Consider the following 19,718-nt stretch of genomic DNA (forward strand, 5'->3'; position numbering starts at 1 on the left):
TTTTCCACTGATTATTTAATTATGGTACTAGAAGTAGTCCTTAAAATGAATACGCAAATCCACATGAAAGTGATTCTAATGAATTTCAAGCTGCAGAAGCAAGCATTCAGAATTTAGGCAAGAGACCTCAGGATTCTTCAACGTTACCTCTACCCTTCCCGCAAATACATTAGGCTGCACCCTTCTATCATGATTTCATTTAATCATTTCACGTTGCCAGGTCGCCATCAGTGGGAGTCAAACCCACAAATTCTGTGTGGAGATGAACTCTCAATCTCCCTTCTCCTCTGTTAGCTCATGGCAGGCTCAAACTTCTTGCACAATCTAGGTATCAGAACAGGACAAGGAGCCACACCGTAGATACCCGGGTAACAGTCACAACCAATTTTTAAAGGGATTTTGCTTTGATTCAGTGAATAGGTTGACTTTGCTCAAAACCCAGCAGTTTTTCTGTCTACTGTTTTATTCAATATTGTGACTGCTTTTTCCTTCCCCTTTTCATGTGTATACTGAGTAACATCCAAACCTTGCAATGAATGGGCAATTCTTGGTTTATTCTCTCTCTCTACAGCACCAAACAGTACAACACTTGAGCGCTTCATGACTTTAGAGAATTGATTTGCAGAAAAGTCTGGAAAAGGAAGAACTTCTCCTACATCCAATTTATATTTATAAAACTAGAGCCAACAGGTTATGCCCAAATTGTGAAGAAGGAAAAACCACACCACTCGGGGGTTCTTTACTGATTAGATGCCAAACTTCAGACAATTTTGCTCAGGATTTTAGAGGAGCTTCATAGTGGCAGTTCTTACCAGCTTCAACGAGGACAGAACCTCTGATTTTTTTTGTAAGTACGCCACGCTGAGGCTCCGTCTCATCTGAGTACAAACACCCAACAGTCAGTTGTCTAGTCTAAGCTAACAGTCTCTGTTTGAGAGAAACAAATGGAAATAAATGCCTCCACAGGGCAATTCACCTCTATACTGTCTTAGATGAATTCCTCTGCATTTCCCTGCCTATAGCTGCCTGTGTGTTTGTAACTGTGTTAGTATGAATCTTGTTTTGCTAAGTGTAAGAGGCCGGCACCTTAAACGTATAGTTTTATATTAAATCCATAGATTTGAATAAATCCATAAATGGCTATCGCTAATTCTGGAGGTCACTCGTAAAACAAGAAGCTTAATAAATAAATAAGATAGGAAAACTAAATTAAACCAATGTTGCTGCCCCATTCCCAAACTGGAAACATCTCCCTTTTCTCCCTCCAGATGAAAGGAGAGTAAACCTCCTGCAGTAAACCAGAAAGGAAGTAGCCCAGCAAAAGAGCAGTTGTTTGCCAAACTGTGACAGGACTGGTATTTTGTACCAAGGGCAGATGACGCAGGCAGGCATACCGCACAGATAATTCATTTTTTTGGGTCAGGAAGCCAAGCTGGGGGACTTCTGGGAGGCGGGCAGCCATATGCTCAGGAGACTTTCAGGGTTATCCTCAAGCACTTTTGCCTCCAGACTGAAAGCCCATTGCTGAGTTCAGGGACAGTCACTTGGCAGGAGGAGATGAAGCCAGGGAGGGAGGTAAGTGATCCCGTACACAGGACTTCTCCACCAGATGGTGGTCACGTACCTTCCTGCTCATAGGCAACCCCTTCGGAGGGAAGGGAGAGGTCCCTGTGGATTGGAGGAGTCATGCTACAGAGAAGGGCAAATCAACTATCCAGAGTATAGCTGAGTATGTCATGTCAGTGAAGCACTATGGGCACCGCGGCCATCGCCTGGTGGGGGCAAACATGACTGATCTCTCAAGGAAAGGAATGCAGGTAACTCCAGAAGAAATCTTTACATACAAGCAAGTTATCTTGACTCTTTTCATAGTCCCCACAGCCAATGGAATCTCGGGCATGTCTGAACTCATCTTAAAAGAGTAATTTAGCACAGATCAGATACATCATGCCCCAAAGGACCTATTTCTTTTCACTGATCTTCAAATTCAGCTAAAGTAAATAGCTCAGATACAGATGACTACAATAAAGACAGATAACACCAGGAGAACTGGACTGCACCACAGCAATCTTTACAGCCCTGCGAAAGAAACCAGTGGTTGCGTATGTGGGCACCAATGAGCAGGAGAACCGTCGTGAAAAAAGTTTAAAAGGCAACATAGAAGGTGAAGGAACAAGATCTCCTGAAGTACTGAATTTCATGCAAAGGATCAGGTCCAATTATGCTCTCATGTAAACTGTACAGAATGATGTAACTTTAAATTTTAGACACTGGAGAAACTTGTGGAAGGTACGATGACTGCACAGGAAGGATAAACTTCACTAAACTAACAGGAATCACGCTAATGGCACTTAAACTAAGAGATGTAGGAGAATCTACGGTTCAGCTAGGCAGACAGTCATAAAATCCTATTATCCTTAAGTCCTGTCCTGAAGAACAGGACAGGGGTTGACAACATTCAAGGATATAACAATGAAAAGCAGTTTCAAAAATTGAGTGCCAAGCTAGCCCAACTGGATCATCCAATTCGCAAGCTCGTTTAACTACTACTTCTGCTGTGTTTGCTGAACTGACAAATTATTTATACAATAAAAAAAATAAATTGGTTCAAGTGTGTATATGATAAAAATGATATAAAGTTAACCAAAATGCATTTCTTATAGCACAGATAAAGCTATAATATTCATAATTGTTAACCCTAATCGAAAAGTCCTTCAAAACAATTGTCTTCACAGAAAAATTACAGAAAAGTTTGACAGGAAGAGTCAGTTGAGGTAGTTGCGGTAGATATATATGACTTACACTCATTGTGGTCAAAAATTAACTGGAAAGATATCTATAACTAAGTCAGAAGATCTGGAAATTGCATTTTTTAAACGGTCATAAAATTATTCAAGGAATCCAGTTCTACATGGGACATGTAGTGCTTGGCTGATTTTTGACTGGAGCCCTCTTCCTTTTTCCCTTACTACTTCTGCACTCTGGCCAAATCCTGGATATTTGCTACATAACGTATCAGAAATGTAGAGCGTTACCTCCGCAGTGATGCTAACAACACGTCTTTACTACGAACTTGTCCTTAATAATGCAGTTTTCTCTTTGCCAGTTCTGTTGAGATCTGTAGCCCTTCTTGACAGTCTGTTCAAATGTTGCTCATAAAACAGTATTTCTTCCTTTTTGTTCAGTTCTTATCAACAATACCTCTGATTAATTTCTAATATTTCAACTGCAGTAATTATCCACCATATCAAATTCAGGCTGCTTGTTTCAGCCTGCCAGTTCTCTACCACCCTGCTGTCCTAACCAACAACGGTGTCCTCTCTCAGCATCTTTCTCTATCCCCTTGTGCCAGTAACAGAAGCCTTGACAAACCTTTATTTCCCAGTTCAACTCAATACATTAAAACAAACAACAAATAGACATTTACATAAAATGTAAACATGTAACGGAAACAGATGCTACTGCAGTGTTTACAGGCCTGCAAATTTCCTGCACTGCTAACATTGCATTTCTTTTTTCTTCTAGCCTGAAAAAAGGTTATTTTTTTTATTTTCAGTGCCCCATGAGAAATTTTATTGTTTTGTGAGGTCTCAAACTCACCTCATCAGTGGATCTGACTCTCCTTTTCTCATTTATTTCTATTACTTTAAAATATATAACAATGAATAACTATGTATGTGAAATGTCTCACTGGAACTTCCTATAGCCCCCCCATGAGATTGTGAAAACCTCAAAGCAGAGAGTTTAAACAAACACTGCAGTGATTAACAGAGCTCAGCAAAACCCAGAGAAGAAAACCGAACATTACTTACACAGTCTTTTTGTCCTGTCGCAAGAGTTTAGAAGAAAATTCACTAAGCACTTCAAGGAAAGCAAGGTTAGGAGGTGGATAGTCTTGTCCTTTTTGATTCTGATATTTGAAGGCAAACTCTATGCCGTCTCTACAGTAAGGAAATATTAAAATTTTCAGACTTTTGTAACAAAATAAAAAAGTTGCCCAAAATCTGAACTGTGATGAAATTCTTTATATCTTTATATCCCATCAGAACTCTTTTACCCCCTTTTTTTTTTCTTCCATTGCTAGCAAACAGCTGCTTTGGGACAAAGGGGAATCAAATGTCCCCTCTCGATTTGTGAGGATTCAATCTCAAAGACAACGTATTGCCAGTCCCATGGTAAGAAGGAACTTAACCACAATCTAAGAAACGTGGCAGGTGCTGAAAGCCACTGCCTTAGCAGGAATAGCCAACTGGCCCTTTCTTGATTCTGCACGAAGCAGAAGCTTGCAATAAAAATAATGTGCAAGATATAACTTTTGCATCAAAAGTCAGAGAAGAGAATTTACTTACGAGGACACTAAAATATGCATCTGCCTTATCTTTGCTTTATCATTTGAGACTAAAGAAAACAATTTACTTTCACGTTATCCAACAGGGGCGCATGCAGCTCTTGACTTCTCTTTTGCTTGGCACACGGAAGTGTCTGGTAGCATTTTGATCACGCTTTGCTAATCTTAGTCTTAATGACAGTCTCTGAGATAGCAAACTTTAAAATATTAACCTTTTTATGGCATGTGAAAATGGCAATTTAAATTTAGCAGCACCTTTCTACACTTTCCTACGCAGCAGTTACATAAAAAGCATCAATCCACTTTGTTAAAAAAAAAAAAAAGAAAAAAGATTTAAAAAATATTTTTGGAATATCTTTTTATAAAAGCCCTTTATGCCTACAGAATCCACAGTGGAGTGGTACAAAGAACTCCCTACAGTTGTTAGATACAGTCCACACAAATATGAATAATGCCAGTGCCTTTACCTGAGATAAACATGGCCAGTCCAATAAATTCCAACAAATAATTAGGTAGCAGCTAGTTTCCCTTCCTTTCTTACATATATGTATGTACATCCCACACCATTTGACTGCATAAACTAACAAGAAACATATCATTATTCTAGGACCTGTTAAGCTTACGTACCTTTAGAAAAGGTATGCTGAGCAAAAGTTTTAATTGGAAGTAATAAAAAAATCTAGTTTATTTACCACCACTCACTTGTGTAGTGTGGCCACAGCTTCTCTTGTCTTGATCTGATCCAAGCCAAAAGTGAGGGCAAAACGACGGGCCAGTTCCTTAATTCCACTAACATGGGCAGATGTCCTGTCCAAATTGGGACCTTGCTCCTGAACAAGCTCATTAAACAGCTAGAGAAAGAATTCAATTGTTAAAATTTGTGAGCTTGAAAACACTTTTCTTGACAAAGACTTTGGTTCTTAACCTGTTATGACTAAGAGTAGACATTACGATGACTTCTTTCACACAGATGTAACAGCATTCTCTCACATTTATCCTCTAATCCACTTCAGTTTCCAGACTTTCTTCTGTGTAACTGCTGTTTGCCCATTGTCCTCCATCTCGTACTTCTGTGGAAAATAACTCTTAAGCAGAATTTTGCACTTACCTTCATTGAATCGCATCTATTATTCTCCCAACTCATCAAGATGGTTCTGCATTCTTATGCTGCTTTCTACAATACCTACACCACACACCAGATCAGCAACTTCTTTGAATTTAGGAAGCATAATTGCTATTCCATCATTCAAGACTTAATGACTATGTGAACAGCGTTACTGGGTAAATGCCTTCAAAGCCTGCTTGATAATGCCCTCTCAGTACAAAAATGAACTACCCAGTAGTTTTCCAATCAGTTCTACATCTTCTTCTGGTACTGCCATTTAGACCACATTTTCCTAACTTGCTAATGAGAATATCAAGGGAGACAGTGTCAGTGACAGTATTAAATCAAGTCACATTAAATCTACTGTTTCTCCGATATCCACAAGCTCTGTTACTATATAATTAATGGAAGCAGCTTAATTTGACATGATTCCTCTTTGACAAATTCATTCTGGCTGGTACCTATCATTTAGGCACTTGCAAATAGCTTGTCTAATTATTTTTTTTTTTCAGGAAATTATATTAGGCTGACTGATCTATGGCACCTGGCTTCTTCCTCTCTCCAAGTTTTAAAAACAGAAACTACTTTGACACTTGCTTGTTCTTCTGGAAGTACACCTGTTTTTTTCAAATTTTCACAGATATCTCAGCTTCCAGACTGCCACAGGAAATCCCCTAGTACTCTGGAATGGATTTGGGGAGGCCCAGTTGATTTGAAAACATCTAATTTATAGAAGTAGTTTTTCTAAGTAATGGATATAGCTGGTACTTCAAGGGCCTAAATGGTATTTAGTTGGGAGCTGTTGGGAGAACAAGGATGGATTTCATTATCAAGCCAGTAATTTATGGTTGATGTAAAGCAAATTTTTCAGGGAAAAACATGTTTAACAATATAGGAAGACTTAAACTAATTAGCCTGAAGTTTGAAAAATCAATTGGTATTTAGACAAAATGTAAAGAAGATGCATTACTTCCAGCTAATTATAAGAAGAAAAAGTCATCCTAATTCTTCCTTGTTCACAAGGTCCCAGTAAGCAAATGCTATGAATCAGCATGGACCAAATTGCCTTCAAGGCTCTTCTCTCCCTTTCTTCCATTTTAATCTGACCAAAACTTTGCCAGTGTGGCCTTAAGGAGACAGAGATTACTGAGACAAATGAACAGTGACAGCCTGAATTGAGGAGCAAGATAATCTCTTAACAGAAGTGTAGTGGTTTCGATTCATTGTAAACGGCACCAGAGAAAATCCTGTCCAGTATTTTTTGCAGTGAGGCATTTCTAACAAAAATCAATATTCTTACCTGTTGCAAACTGAGAATGAGCGTCTTTGCACACTGGATTTTATCAATTTGCCTTGTTTTGCTCAGGGTTTCCTTAATGATATCTCCATAGTCATTGTAGTACTAGGAAACAATGCGAAAAAAAACGACACCCTCTTTAAATCTTTAAATTGACCCTCTTATACAATTTCTTACAATTTTCCTGATAGAAAGATTACTTAGAATTCTTATTTTGAAAAGGCAGCAGTTGCCAACAAACCCAGTCTCAAGTCCATGTTTTTTGTAAGTGGGAGGCAATGTTTCAGTACCAAAATTTAAATTGATTGGTAGCCTGCACCTCACGATGAGATAAGGAACTTCTGTATTTGTTATTATCTTGTAACAAATATGTTGAAAAACAAACCAAAGAGTATTTCCTACTCCAAACTAAATATTTGATGAAAGTGACCCATGGCTGCAAACAAGATTACATTGAACCAACACACCCTTCAACAAGGAGGTGTAAACAGAGAGTAGCACACAGGTGTGAAGCTCCATATACAATGCAAGGAGAGTTGGATGGCCAAGAACGGAATTCACTGAATCCAGAAAGCAGAGTAAGGTATTAGTCAGTATAAAGTGCTGATTTTCTTTATGTTAGAAGAATGGTTGCTGAAAACCACAGCCGATGGTATGAACCATTTGGTTCGTATAAAAAAGCCTGTATAATCATTAAAACTTCCAGGCTGAGAATACAAAAAATTTTTTCCCAACCAGTATTCTTTCAGCCTTATTAATATTTCTGCATTTGCAACCACGTATTTTCATTTCTCTTAAGTATTGCTCCTGCCGCCTTTGGTACAGAGATCCTTCTAGTTTGTATTCCAATTTACACTCAATTTCTCTCACCCTCCCCCAATTTCAAAAGGAGGGGAGTGGGGAAAGAAGAAACTAACCTGGATTGGGACAGCTTCAGTTTGAAACTCCTGGTCTGGAAAAATTCCCTAACCAAGACTGATCCTGAGCTGATGACTAGAGCGTGTACTAGGGATTTTATTGTCCTTTGTGCTCCTAATGAACAGAAGGAGGATTTAAACTTAAATCCTTTATATTTCACATCAATATCTCAAAAACTATCTATAGGAAAGGACCTGCTCCCCACTCCAGGTTTTCCTCCCTGATTGTCATCTTTATGATGACTAATCCTTTACCGAGGGACAGGTGAGGTATACCCAGCAATTTGATGCAATCCGAGGGGCTTCGTGTTGCTTGGCAGTGTCAGGACTGCCAACGTGCCTGTTTTCTGGCAGGTAAGCTCACAAGTACAGGGCGCAGTGGCAGCTGAGCAGCAAGTCCTTCTGAATTTCATTGTGTACCCCTTACAGCAGAGCTTTTTTTTTCTGCTATCCTGTTTAAAACAATCTTTTCTCACAAAAAAAAACCCCAACCCTTTTCTTACAGCAAGCACCAAGATTGGGAGAGTCCCAGTGAAACACGACATTGAACAGATAACTGTTTCTGTGGATTCTAGGAATGAATCTGAGGAGCAGGGTAAGAAAATCTCTGTAGAGGGGAGCCTCTCTGGAACTCAGCACCTTGTAGGATGAACTTTTGGTGCTGCCTTTAATAAGGCACTCCTGCTACACAGGACAGGAAGCTCAGAGCTTACTGCTTCTCAGTGGCAGGTGTAATTTAGAAAGGAAAAACTATTACAAAAATCAAATAAGGCTGAAAAAGCTTTAAAAAATGTTCAACCTTTAACTACTGCACTGGAAGGGAGAGAAAGAAGGGCCCTGACACTACCATCTGTGTTCAGTTAGGAAGAGGAGAATACACAGAGCTGTACCTTCATATAGTGTTTGAAGATATCTGCTGCTGCATGCATGTCCACAATGTCATAAATTATCAGCTTGCTAAAGGCAGCCAAAAGGTTTCTTCTCTTATGTAAAGCTTCTATTTTGTTAGCTTCATCTTCTTCATCTCCCTCTGAAAGCATCAACAGCAATAAAATGTTTATAAGTAACTGCTATGTTCTAAAGCAACATTATTGAAGAGTAGCTTCTAGAAAAAAATCAATTCTTTAAAATGAAGCAGGGATTGTTGCAGGAGAAGCTAAAATGAAAGGTGATAATTCTTGAGTCCTGCCTGTGTTAGGACTTTCAGGAAAGTTCAGGAACATGACACACCATTGACCAAGGCTGCTATCTATATTCCTGAGTAGGAAATGAACATAATCCGCATGGAACTGAATCGTTTGTTTTCTTTACCCTGTGAAAGGCCACGATGAAGACTTGTTGAATGCTTTTTGCTTAACTTCTGAAACACAGGACGTTTGGAGATGCTTCATTAACATGACTAAGTTATAAATATTTCACATAAAGAAAATTAGAAGCAGCAATATTTCTACTGCGTGCCTTGGATTTTCAGATATGAAATCGACGGCTCTAAAGTATCAAGAGTAACAACAGGAAGCAAAATTCAGTTGTAACAAACATTAGCACTGAATGGCAATGTTGTAAGTATTAAGTCTCTGTGTAAGACTCCACTCTGAATGAAAATGAAACTACACATACAATGTTAAATATAGTATCATATAATAAAAGCACAGTCCACAACTTAGATAAGAAAATGAAATCAGTTGTGATAAAAGTAAATATTCTGTGGTATTTAGAAGAGCTTATTCTTGGAGGGAATCTTCTAACCACTTTGAAGAAGTACAGAGCTGTGGTGGGGGGGAAGGGACATAGAGTCACAGGGTCTCTTGCTGCACTTGTACTAGAGTCTTCACAGAGCTACAGCACTTGAGTCGCATATTTGATCGCAGGAAATCTCTTACAGGCAGAGGAGTTGACTATGAACATGCATGCACGCTTTAATCCTGAGATTCTTTACCTCACAGAATTGAAGCCCATTGGCACACTCCCCCATCCCTTTCTTAATTTCTTTTTTATCATTACTGATGTGTTGTGAATACTGAAAGTTATAGATGGTCAGACTGACTTCATGGAGTCAGAGCAGCATCAGGGAATGGCGATTACATACAAAGATCTGCATCAGTCTTTTTGCTGCCTTCCCAGTCCAATCGCAAGATGTTAAAGAACAGCAGTTTTGCTAAAGATCAAAAAAAAATTAGATACTGTCCTCCTAAAAATCTATCCTTGATGTAATATTCTGAACACTGAACTCACAAAGTATAATTAACTACACATGGATTTCTGGTGAAGGTGTGTTTCAAAATGTATTTTTCCGCAGGACTCCTTAAAGAGATGCTCAAAGATGTTAGCTGCTGAGGAGCTAGAAAACTGAAAGCACCTTTAGAGCAAGAATACATGCTCTGAGACCTTAGTTCTATATATTGTCGTCTTAAAAGATCTAAAATAGCACCTATGTGTCATGCTAACATACGTGTAACTGAGTACAGTGGAAATTCAGAAAATGTGCCAAAAAGAGCCACTATAGCGTACACCCAGCAGCTCTTTCACATAGTTAGACTATCTGCTCTTTCGCATAGTCCAACTATCATCTCTTGTCCAAAGCTATTTAGGATTCAGATATTGGATACCTCTGTACTTGCACTGAGGCATTTATAATGCACACCAGCAGCACCAAGTTATTTAAAACCAGACTTAAATGACAAATCGGCCTCTCCCCGACTGAAAGCCAAAAATCTCAAGTCATCTTTGTGAGGAGGAAGAGATGGGGTCCCCTCAGCCTCCAGACTCCGAAAGCATGGCCATGCACAGATGCCTAGGAAGGAGCAAGGAAGCAAGCAAGCAAGCGTACATGATACTTTCCCAAGTACTTTCCTGGTCTCCAACCAAATCAATGATGTCCTGGGCTTGACTTGATTATTTTGGGGGAGGAGCAGAAGGGGTGGTTATTTAGTAACATCAGAGTTTCTTAAGGCCTTCTTTGCCTAGAGCTTTGCTGGGCTGGTAAGGTTTGCCTTCAGGATCCTGTAACTCTATTTAGTAACTCTAAAGAATTTCTCTTTATGTACTGTTCCATTGTACTTCTTCCCTTGAAGTCGTGTTAAATGAAGCTTGCTGCTGAACTACGATTATACTGGTGTGGAAATAAATATTAATAAAAATCTAGATCAGTAAACGAAGAATAATGTTGTCCAGATTTATAGCATGTAGTTACAGTCTACTCCCATGTCTTCTCAAAATATCTTTTTTTATGAAGTGAATTTTTTAAGCACTTATTTCTTCTTTAACACAAATAGTAGTGAACATTGAGCATTTCATATTCACATCTCCCAAAAATAAAGAAGGAATAATTCTGAAAACATTTGAGCAACCTGATCTGAAAATTCTATTTTCTTCTTTCTTCTGTGTCTGTTATGAAAAAAAAAAAAAGCTGGGTAGAAAACATGAAAGCTAAACATACCCATGCTCTGGTTTTCATCATCTTGGTCAATAAAGACATGGTCCATCACAAAACTGAGAAGTTCTGACTGGAGACCTGAATCTGGATTAAACACCAAAGGCTGAAGACCTTCCCGACCTCCAGTCATCAGCTGATGACTAAAAATCATCAAAAGATCACAGAGCAGCATGAAAGCCTGAAAGGCAAAAGAGAATGAATGCAGTAAGAACCATAAGTCAAGTAAGTAAAAAATAAAATACCATTTATCTAATTGCCAGATATCCCTGCTATTATTAAATGTCCTTCTTTAACTGTACTCAGTTGTAGTTGTTTGCATGCTGTGAAAAGTCCTCAAAAGGGTTTCTCCTAATTTTAAAATGTTATTATGCTTTTGATTCCTATGTAAGGAACTGTGTTTACTACCTCTTCCACGTCCAGGATGATCCACATTAAATTTTAATTTCTTCTCTATGAAAAGAACTCTAAATCTACCAGAAAAAACACCGCTTTTGATAAACTGTTAGCAAAGTTAAACAAGCAAAAAATGAACAACATTAGAGAGGGAAAATCCAAGCTGAGTCACTGTCCCATCCCGAAAATACAGAGAAGCAGCTGTAACCAAAGAAATTTTTGCAGAATTTCATCAACAGTTTTCTGCAAAAAGAATCAAGTAAGCTTTCAAATTCAGATAAAAGCCGACCAGGGCAGAATTTTCAATGATTTATGCTCGTTACTATCATACCTCGTTACCTGAGAATAAAGAAGGCAGCTATTCCTAATTTCATTTCTTTCAAGGGCTTATCTGTATGCTCTCATGCAGGATAACAACACTGTTTTCCCCAATGGCTTGTGCTGGAGCTTCATAGCCAGCTGTATTCATTTGCATTACATTCAACACCCGAGCACCTTTCAGAAAGGGTTTTTTAATCTTGTTTGTTTCTCTATCTTTAACCTCAGGTTTTGAAAACTGAGAAAGAGAGGAAGGTTCAAAGTACGAATGTGTAAAAAGACTCCTAGAATATCTACGCTGGATGTGCTGTCTCTTCCCGCAGAAGCCTGCAGGAGTCTCACTCAGGGCAGTGTCAATCACCATTCCCAGGTAGGTGGTAGGCCAGAGGCGTTTTCAACTGGAGAGGAATTGCAGAATAGCTCTGAGGCATGAAATCCAATGTCGGCTTTAATTCAGTCCTATATTCCCCCTCTACAAACAGCTGAACAGAAAGATAGTTAAATATGTGTTTAAACAGATTTTTGAACCAAGCCTAAGGAAAAGTAGTGAGAGAGAGCAATCTGCCCTACAAACTTCCAAAACAAAATCTTTGTGAACGGTGAATGTCACAGCAGCTCGCTTACTTCTTGGAGCGCGTTATAAAATCTGAATGAGCTATACTCAGGCAAGAACAAAATGCAGATCATTGTAAACTATGTTGTACTTAGACTATGGAAACAGATGCCACTATTTGGGATTTTTCTCCACTGGATCCAAAAAGCTGTGATTCATTTCAGTGACGATCTCACCTGCTATAAACTCCTTTGATACCCAGCAGAATTTAAGCTCATCCTAATTGCAGACCTTCAAAAAACAGTGTATGAATAATGCACTGAAAGTGCTTGTTTCTCTCCTATATAAAGACAGCAGTGGACTCAGACACAGATGTCTACGTATTGTAGATACGTCTAGTCACGGGAGATTTTTCACTCAAATAGTCTAGGAAAAATTGAAATGTTTGAGTCCTGTTTCTATAAATATTTAATACATTTTTCCTTCCTTTGATACGCACATTGATCTTCTCTGGAAAGACTGTATAGACTCAGATTCAAATATGGTAGGGAGACAACATAATTTACAAAGAATTCTCAAAAAATTCCAGTAAAACAAAAGGATTAAGAAGCAGTCCTGCACTCACAGAAATATACTTTTTAAGGAAGAAAATTAAAAGGATCATAGAAGTGCTGGCTGGAAGGGACCTCTGGAGTCTCTAGTCCAACCTGCTCTGACTGGGACACTTGCTGTCTCTAGGTCTGGCTGGTCGTGGCTTTGTCTAGCTGAGGCCTGAAAGCTTCCACAGAACTGTGAACCGCAAAGGAGCTTCTAAGAAAAGGTTAAATTGCTAATGAAAAAAAAAAAAAAAAAAAGAATCGTGGCCACTATAATAAGAAGATAAAAACACGTTAATACGTATCAAGAACAAAAACATTACAGTAACGGGAAGGATCGTTTACCATTTGTTGATGCAGAAAAGGCATTAGTGCTAGCTTAATCTAGAACAGGTTGCTATTTTCATGAAGCTAGATGATATTTTCACATTATATAGTATTAATAAAATTTGCCAAGAGTAACTACTCAGAATATTAAAAAACTATTACTAAAGTTAAATCTGCTGGAAGACAATGATGACATGTCAGAGTCTTTTAAAAATACATAAACTAGCAACATCTCTAAGCCTTAAATATTTATATCTACCAACTTGCAGAACACTGTGTAAATGCCAAGCAGAGTTATCTTTCAAAAAAATAAAACTGTCTTTTGCAAAGTATTATCTTTTAATAGCAGGCCAAAACCACAGGCCAGTTAGTTAAGTCTTTGCAAAATCCTGGGAGGTCTGATAGAAATGCAATTTGTAGACAATTAAAAGATGTCAACAGACTTGATATAAATCAGCATATACTCATAAAATCTCAGCAAACAAACCAGCTACTGTTTTTTTTTCAGAGACTGCAAATTATTTCAACAAGTCCTTTATTTCATTTCTTTTATTTCAATTTCCAACTACGCATAGCAGAAGCTTCCCTCTCCATGCATGCGTGGCTTTCCAAAAGTCTAAAGCAGAGAACTGGATAACTGCACTGAACCATAAAAATCATAAAACCATAAAAAAAAATACACAATCATATTTCACATCTATACTTTTGGCATATGTGTGCACACACATACATATGCAGAGAGATACATGCACTTAAGTTTTCAGTGCTACCAAACAGGGAAGCACAGCAACCTAAGCTGTAATGGTTATATTGATGGGAATCTAAAAAGCCCTCCAAATCTTTACATTTCTATAATGAAGACACTGTTTAAATAGATATTTTGCTCTGATTTCTCAAGGAGACATAACTGTTTGTGAAGTGACAATTTTTGCATAGTGTGAGAGGACACTACATTCTTAAGTGTTACTCACAGTACTTTTGTAAAATGAATTAACTTTTTTTTCTGCTGGAAAATATGCAGTAGTATGACCTGTACTGCCAGAAGCCTCAATTTTCTCCCATTAACCACAATGGGAAAGAGATACAATAATTAGTATTCACCACTACATTTAACTGAATTATTAGGATAATAAAAATAATCAAATATCATTGACTCTTCAGGTACTTGCCTTTGTCAGGAAAGCAGTCACTCTACACTCCCTATTAGTCAACAACAGGGGGAAAAAATCCAGAAATATACAGAGACAGATTCAGCTCATTTAAGGTCTCAATCACCCTCTAACGAGCCTATTTCCATCTATTGATACAGCATCTAAAGGAATAGGCTTTTATTTTAGGTGACTGAGTTAGAAGCCTATAGTTATGACAGCTGAGCATAAGCCTAAGCATCCAGGTAACCCTTATTGTTACATCAAAAATGGATTTGACATTAGCTGTGCTTTTAAGGTGCTTTTAACGCAGCTCTTCTTATGGAGTTTTTGTTCAGTTTTATTTAGTCAGAAGGCACAGATGATTTAAGTTTGATACAGTGCTGTCTTGAGTTTTACTACAGTTTAATATTCACACTTTTTCTAAAAGCATGTGACAGACATTTCTGTTACCTGTTCTTTGACTGGAGTGTTGACATTTGACAGACACTGCTGGCAGACAGCCAGAAAGGATTTCACAGTTTTCCTCAATACCAACAAGTCCTCCTAGAATAAACATTAAAAGGGATAATATGTAACTATTAATAAAAGGTTGCTAGGAAAAAGCAAAATAAAAAGATGGTGATGATTTCATACATTCAATTTTACAAACTAGCCAAACAAAAAAGGCCATTTAAAAACATGCTATTCATAGAGCATGGAGTAAAACAAGTCATGAATTTTCAGAAGAATGACCCAAAGTTTCCCTGCAATAAGTAACAATAATAAAACAATACATTCCTGTGTTGAATTGTCTCTATTTTATATTGAATCTAAACTATAAATGTTTCAGAACAAAAAGTTTAAATACATCAAGGTCAGCCCACCTGACCTTGAATTCCGTACTCAGATAAATCAATGTGAACAAAAAAGTAAAATACCAATGAATGTCTCAAGTTCAACAAAAACATTATCATAACTGCCCGCAGACATGGCAAATGTGAAGGCAAACCACAGAAATCTGATGAGTTGTGGAAGAAGGAGGGAGGTTTGTTGATCTGGAGAAAAAAGGATTTGTGGGCGGAAAAGATAAATGAATGACTGTTCTTGATCGCCTTGATCTAGAGACAACTGATGTGTATTTTAAATGTGGGTACCAGGTTCAATAGGAAAGCCGTGCATTTTCACCTGGAGGAATTAATGCTGTACCCTGACAAATGCTTATTTTTTACGGATAACAAAATAGACCAGTGAAAACACATCAAAACAAATCATAAGATACTGGAAAATAATCATAAGAATACAGCAAGTAGCCAAATAGAAACAGCAAATCAGCTACAGAAGAAAAAGAACTCTCCTATGTGAAAAGCTGGACTGCCTCTAGCGTAACCAAGAAGCGTAACCAAGAAACGTCCTGAAAATGTATGTGGCTTCTTGGCACATACTTCAATAGTCTCCCTGTTTTACAGCAGTGATAAACCAAAACCAAGAAGAAAAGAAGAACCAGAAATCACTAGGACTTGGTGTTAGCGTCACGTTTTGTGAAAAGCACGCGCTTTGTCAGCGTGGATTCATAGATTCTGCTGCCCTGCATTGCTCAGGTGATACCAACAGACGCTTCTGCCCTGTCTGCTCTATCACGTGTCTCCCAGCACTCAGGTCTCCTCCTGTGCCACCAGCAGTTCTGCCAGGGCCCCACAGACGACACCGTTTCTCACATGTACCTGGGACCACTGCTTGAAAGACATTTCCCTTCCCAGTTTTCACTACCGCTGGTTTCATGTAAAGAAGGGATGATAACAGCCATTAATTCACAGGGGACTGCTGGCCTACCGCTGCTGCAGACCTTCCTCCACGATACCTCTATCAGCTTTCAGATGGAAGACAACGTGCCCTACAGAACATCCAACCCAAAGCTAAAGAATCTCTACAGTGGACATGCAACATTTTCCTTGCTAAAAACTCCAATTTTTAGTTATGCTGGCTGTTTAGTCCATGTCTCCCGTTTCTAGTTTTAGCTTTTCTTATTGCTTCCTATCACAAGATCTTGTTATTCTTTGTTTACTGAAAAGCCTTTTTGTGATCCATATGTTCTTCCTGTACTGGTTCACAACAGAAGGCAGGTCTGCAAGCGTGCCAAGGCAGCCCAGGTGTTCCTAAATCTCTGAACCTCTTATAATTTTCAATAGAGTGAGTGTGATTTTCTGATACAGACACTGAAGGCCTATGAGCTACCTCACCTTCCTATTCCTAATCAATTTTTCTTTGATAATACAGCTAAGGATCCCCTTGTGCCACTGCATCACCCCAACATTACATGATCTGTAAGACAGGTCTGCTCTATTCTAAGTCACACCTTTCCACGTGTCAGCCTTCTCATTCCCAGATACAAGCCTTCCATTTGGCAGCATTAAAATGCCCCTTTGGTTTTTTTTAATTGTATTTTGTTTACCAATTGATCTATGTCATCCTCATTTTAAATACCTTCACTTTACCTTCCCTGATGATTGGTAAAAATTACCATTTTTTAGCAGACAATGGATCTCTCCTGGAATGAATCAGAAGCTATCCATCCTCTTGTGTGATGATTTCCCACTTACAATTTTTTTTTTAAATATACTAATCAGATATGAGCTATTGAATATGAATTACATTAAATTCACATACTGACCTGAAATGCAATGTGATGCTACCATTTTAAAGCAAATGGTACTTCAACTGGTCTCCTTATCAGTCAAAAATGCAATCTTCTCAAAACCAAATTCATTTGTCCCTTCCGGTCTTATCTGTTGGCCGTGCTCGTTCTGCCCTTCAGCCTGGTACTGGCTGGGTTTTCTATCAGCCAGTCCAAGACGTTACCAAGCACTGATGCCAGGCTTAGCACTTCACTGCTACATAATGATCTGATGTACAGCTTTGAACATTGGGATTACAATCACTTTAATAACTTCCTACTTTCTATCACAATTATCTTCCATTTAGATGTTAATGAATTCAACACAGAAACTACAACCCCTGAAAAATCCTATATAAAGGTTAAAAAGTGAATGAGCGTGCCTCCCATTTTTCTTTCTGTCAAAGAATGAGTAACACGTAGGTACACATTTATTATCCCCTCTCCTGATAGACTGACAAAGATTATTTTGAAAAGTTACAGACAGCAAAAGAAAGCCCGACTGAACAGCGCAACAGAGCCATCTGGAACTTTTCTAAATTTGGAGAAATCCCCAGGCTACTATAGAGAGGTAACTTTTTAAAAAAGAGAAAATGAGAAGAAAAAAAATGAATTAGATTTTCAAGTCTTTTGCCATTCTCAGGCACACAGCCAAGGCTCTTGAGGTATGATTACCTGATATGCTGGCTTCAGCAGAAAAAACAGTATGAAAAAGATTTACTCTCCCCTCTTGGTTGCTGGGGTAAACCCATGGGGTCACACCGTGAACTGGATCACTAAAGAGACCCAGGATAAAAATAACCCTTTCCTGAACTGTACAGACTAATATCTTCAAATTTAACTAGTCGGGGCAGGAACAAGAATGAGCAAGGACTTGTATTGGCTTTGCCACCACCTGTAATTGAACAACTGTGTCCACAAGACGGCTCTCTAAAATTATTCAGTTATTTTCTAGCTTTAAATTGAAGCTTGTTTCTCCCACTGAAGCCATTTAGAAATGCTGTGCTTTTGCCAGGTTCGCCTACCAAACCCAATGCTTTTCTCCATATTTGCCCACTGCCTTTCATCTAAACTACTTATTTGCAGTATTAAGTTCCTTCTCCTTGTGACTTCGATAAACTTTACAATGCTTAAGAGCCATTAGCTTTCAACTTGACTGTGGAACACAATCCAACCTTTTGCACCTTGTGGCTCAGCATTTTGTGCTTTCTTTCATTGTGCCCATATAAATACGGAAAGTCACCAAGTCACTATGTTTTTCTTTAAATCTCTCTTTAAATCCCCTCTACTAATTCCTCTGCCTACTAATCACTTGGTAATAGCTACGCATTTGGCTAGTCTGGCTGCTCTTCATTCAGAACTGTTTCGCCTTTGTCTTGCCTCTGAACGTTTGCTCTATTTGTGCTTATTTTTTTTAAACTGTTCCAAGATTTTGGACTCTATTCTTCTGCAAATATTTTCTTTTCATTACATGTGCAGTGCATAGTACAATGGTCCCAGGCACCTGGTTTATTGAATACATGAAGAAATCTGGATGGAAACAACAACCCCTTTTCACATGAAGAACAGTTTGAAGTACCTTGAAAGAGAGTTTTAAAATAACTCTGACCCAACTCTATGCTGTATTTAAGTTGGTGGAATCTGTGTTATTGAGCAAGGAATTTGGACCTTCTTACTAACTGAAATATTCAGTAATTATCACCCTTCTATTAAAATGTCTCTGAAACTTTTTTATGCTGATATCACTTCCTTAAACTGTATGATCAAAATTGTAATCTACAAACGATATTACAGTGTGGGGGAAATCTGTTACCCTCTTGGTAACAGCCTAGATAAACAACAGCTGATACGATGAGAACGTGAATGCAACAGTGCCTGTGAACAGAATACACAAAACTACCTCTTCTGAGTGGGTGTTTGCTTAAAACCTAACAATGGTAAGAGGAAAGTTAACAATGAATTTGCGATTAAACAGTAACCAGGAGATTACCACGAAACTTCTGAGAAAAGGAGCAGTCCCCTTGTAAAGAAGTGTAAAAGCAGCATGATAACCTGTGATCATGGAGAGGAACCTTGGGCTGGAACAGAGAAGCACTCAAACCAAGTCAGACACCCCAAAACTGCAACTGTTGCCTTGGCCCCGTGGCACATCTGCCCTGCTGGAAGCCGTAGTAGCCTGCATCCATCTGAAGGACCACCAGCATGGGGTGCAACACGCAGGAACCCGCACCTCAAGCACGTGTATGTGACTGAAGCGCTTTGTGGATACACACAAAGCTGGAGCACCCACTTGTCCAACAGCAGCCACATCTAAGCAGGGATGTCATGGTCCCAGACGAAGGGCAATGGGCTGGTACCTCATGTTTCCTGGGAGAGTGTGTAACTCTAAATCACGTTGTGTGTCTTGGAGAGGGGATTACAGCAACTTGTCAACAGTTACAGAATGGTAGTTAGAAATTTGTAGGCATTCATTAGCATTATAAAAGTGTCCGGTATCCTGGTTTACCTGATGTATAGCTGATGCTTACCTCGGAGATGTGTTGCACTGACTGCAGGTTAATCAGGTGTTAATAAATCAATGAGCTGACCTGATTCTAATTTGATTTAAACCACAAGAGTCAAACGGGTTT

At 38.6% G+C, this 19,718-nt stretch overlaps 1 protein-coding gene across 2 annotated transcripts in view; it reads right to left on the bottom strand.

The window, feature by feature from the left end:
* The window catches only part of STAG1 (stromal antigen 1), a 151,121-nt gene that overhangs the window by 11,799 nt on the left and 119,604 nt on the right, over positions 1–19,718 (bottom strand). For both annotated transcript variants that reach the window (XM_009887368.1, XM_009887367.1), the window contains exons 22-27: positions 14,889–14,981; positions 11,104–11,278; positions 8,558–8,697; positions 6,754–6,855; positions 5,051–5,199; positions 3,813–3,941 (exon numbers count right to left, since the gene is read on the bottom strand). In XM_009887368.1, the coding sequence (XP_009885670.1) occupies positions 3,813–3,941; positions 5,051–5,199; positions 6,754–6,855; positions 8,558–8,697; positions 11,104–11,278; positions 14,889–14,981 (788 nt within the window). The remainder of the gene's footprint in view (positions 1–3,812; positions 3,942–5,050; positions 5,200–6,753; positions 6,856–8,557; positions 8,698–11,103; positions 11,279–14,888; positions 14,982–19,718) is intronic.

The sequence above is a fragment of the Charadrius vociferus genome, unplaced genomic scaffold, assembly GCF_000708025.1.
Source record: "Charadrius vociferus isolate BGI_N301 unplaced genomic scaffold, ASM70802v2 scaffold406, whole genome shotgun sequence".
NCBI lineage: Eukaryota > Metazoa > Chordata > Aves > Charadriiformes > Charadriidae > Charadrius > Charadrius vociferus.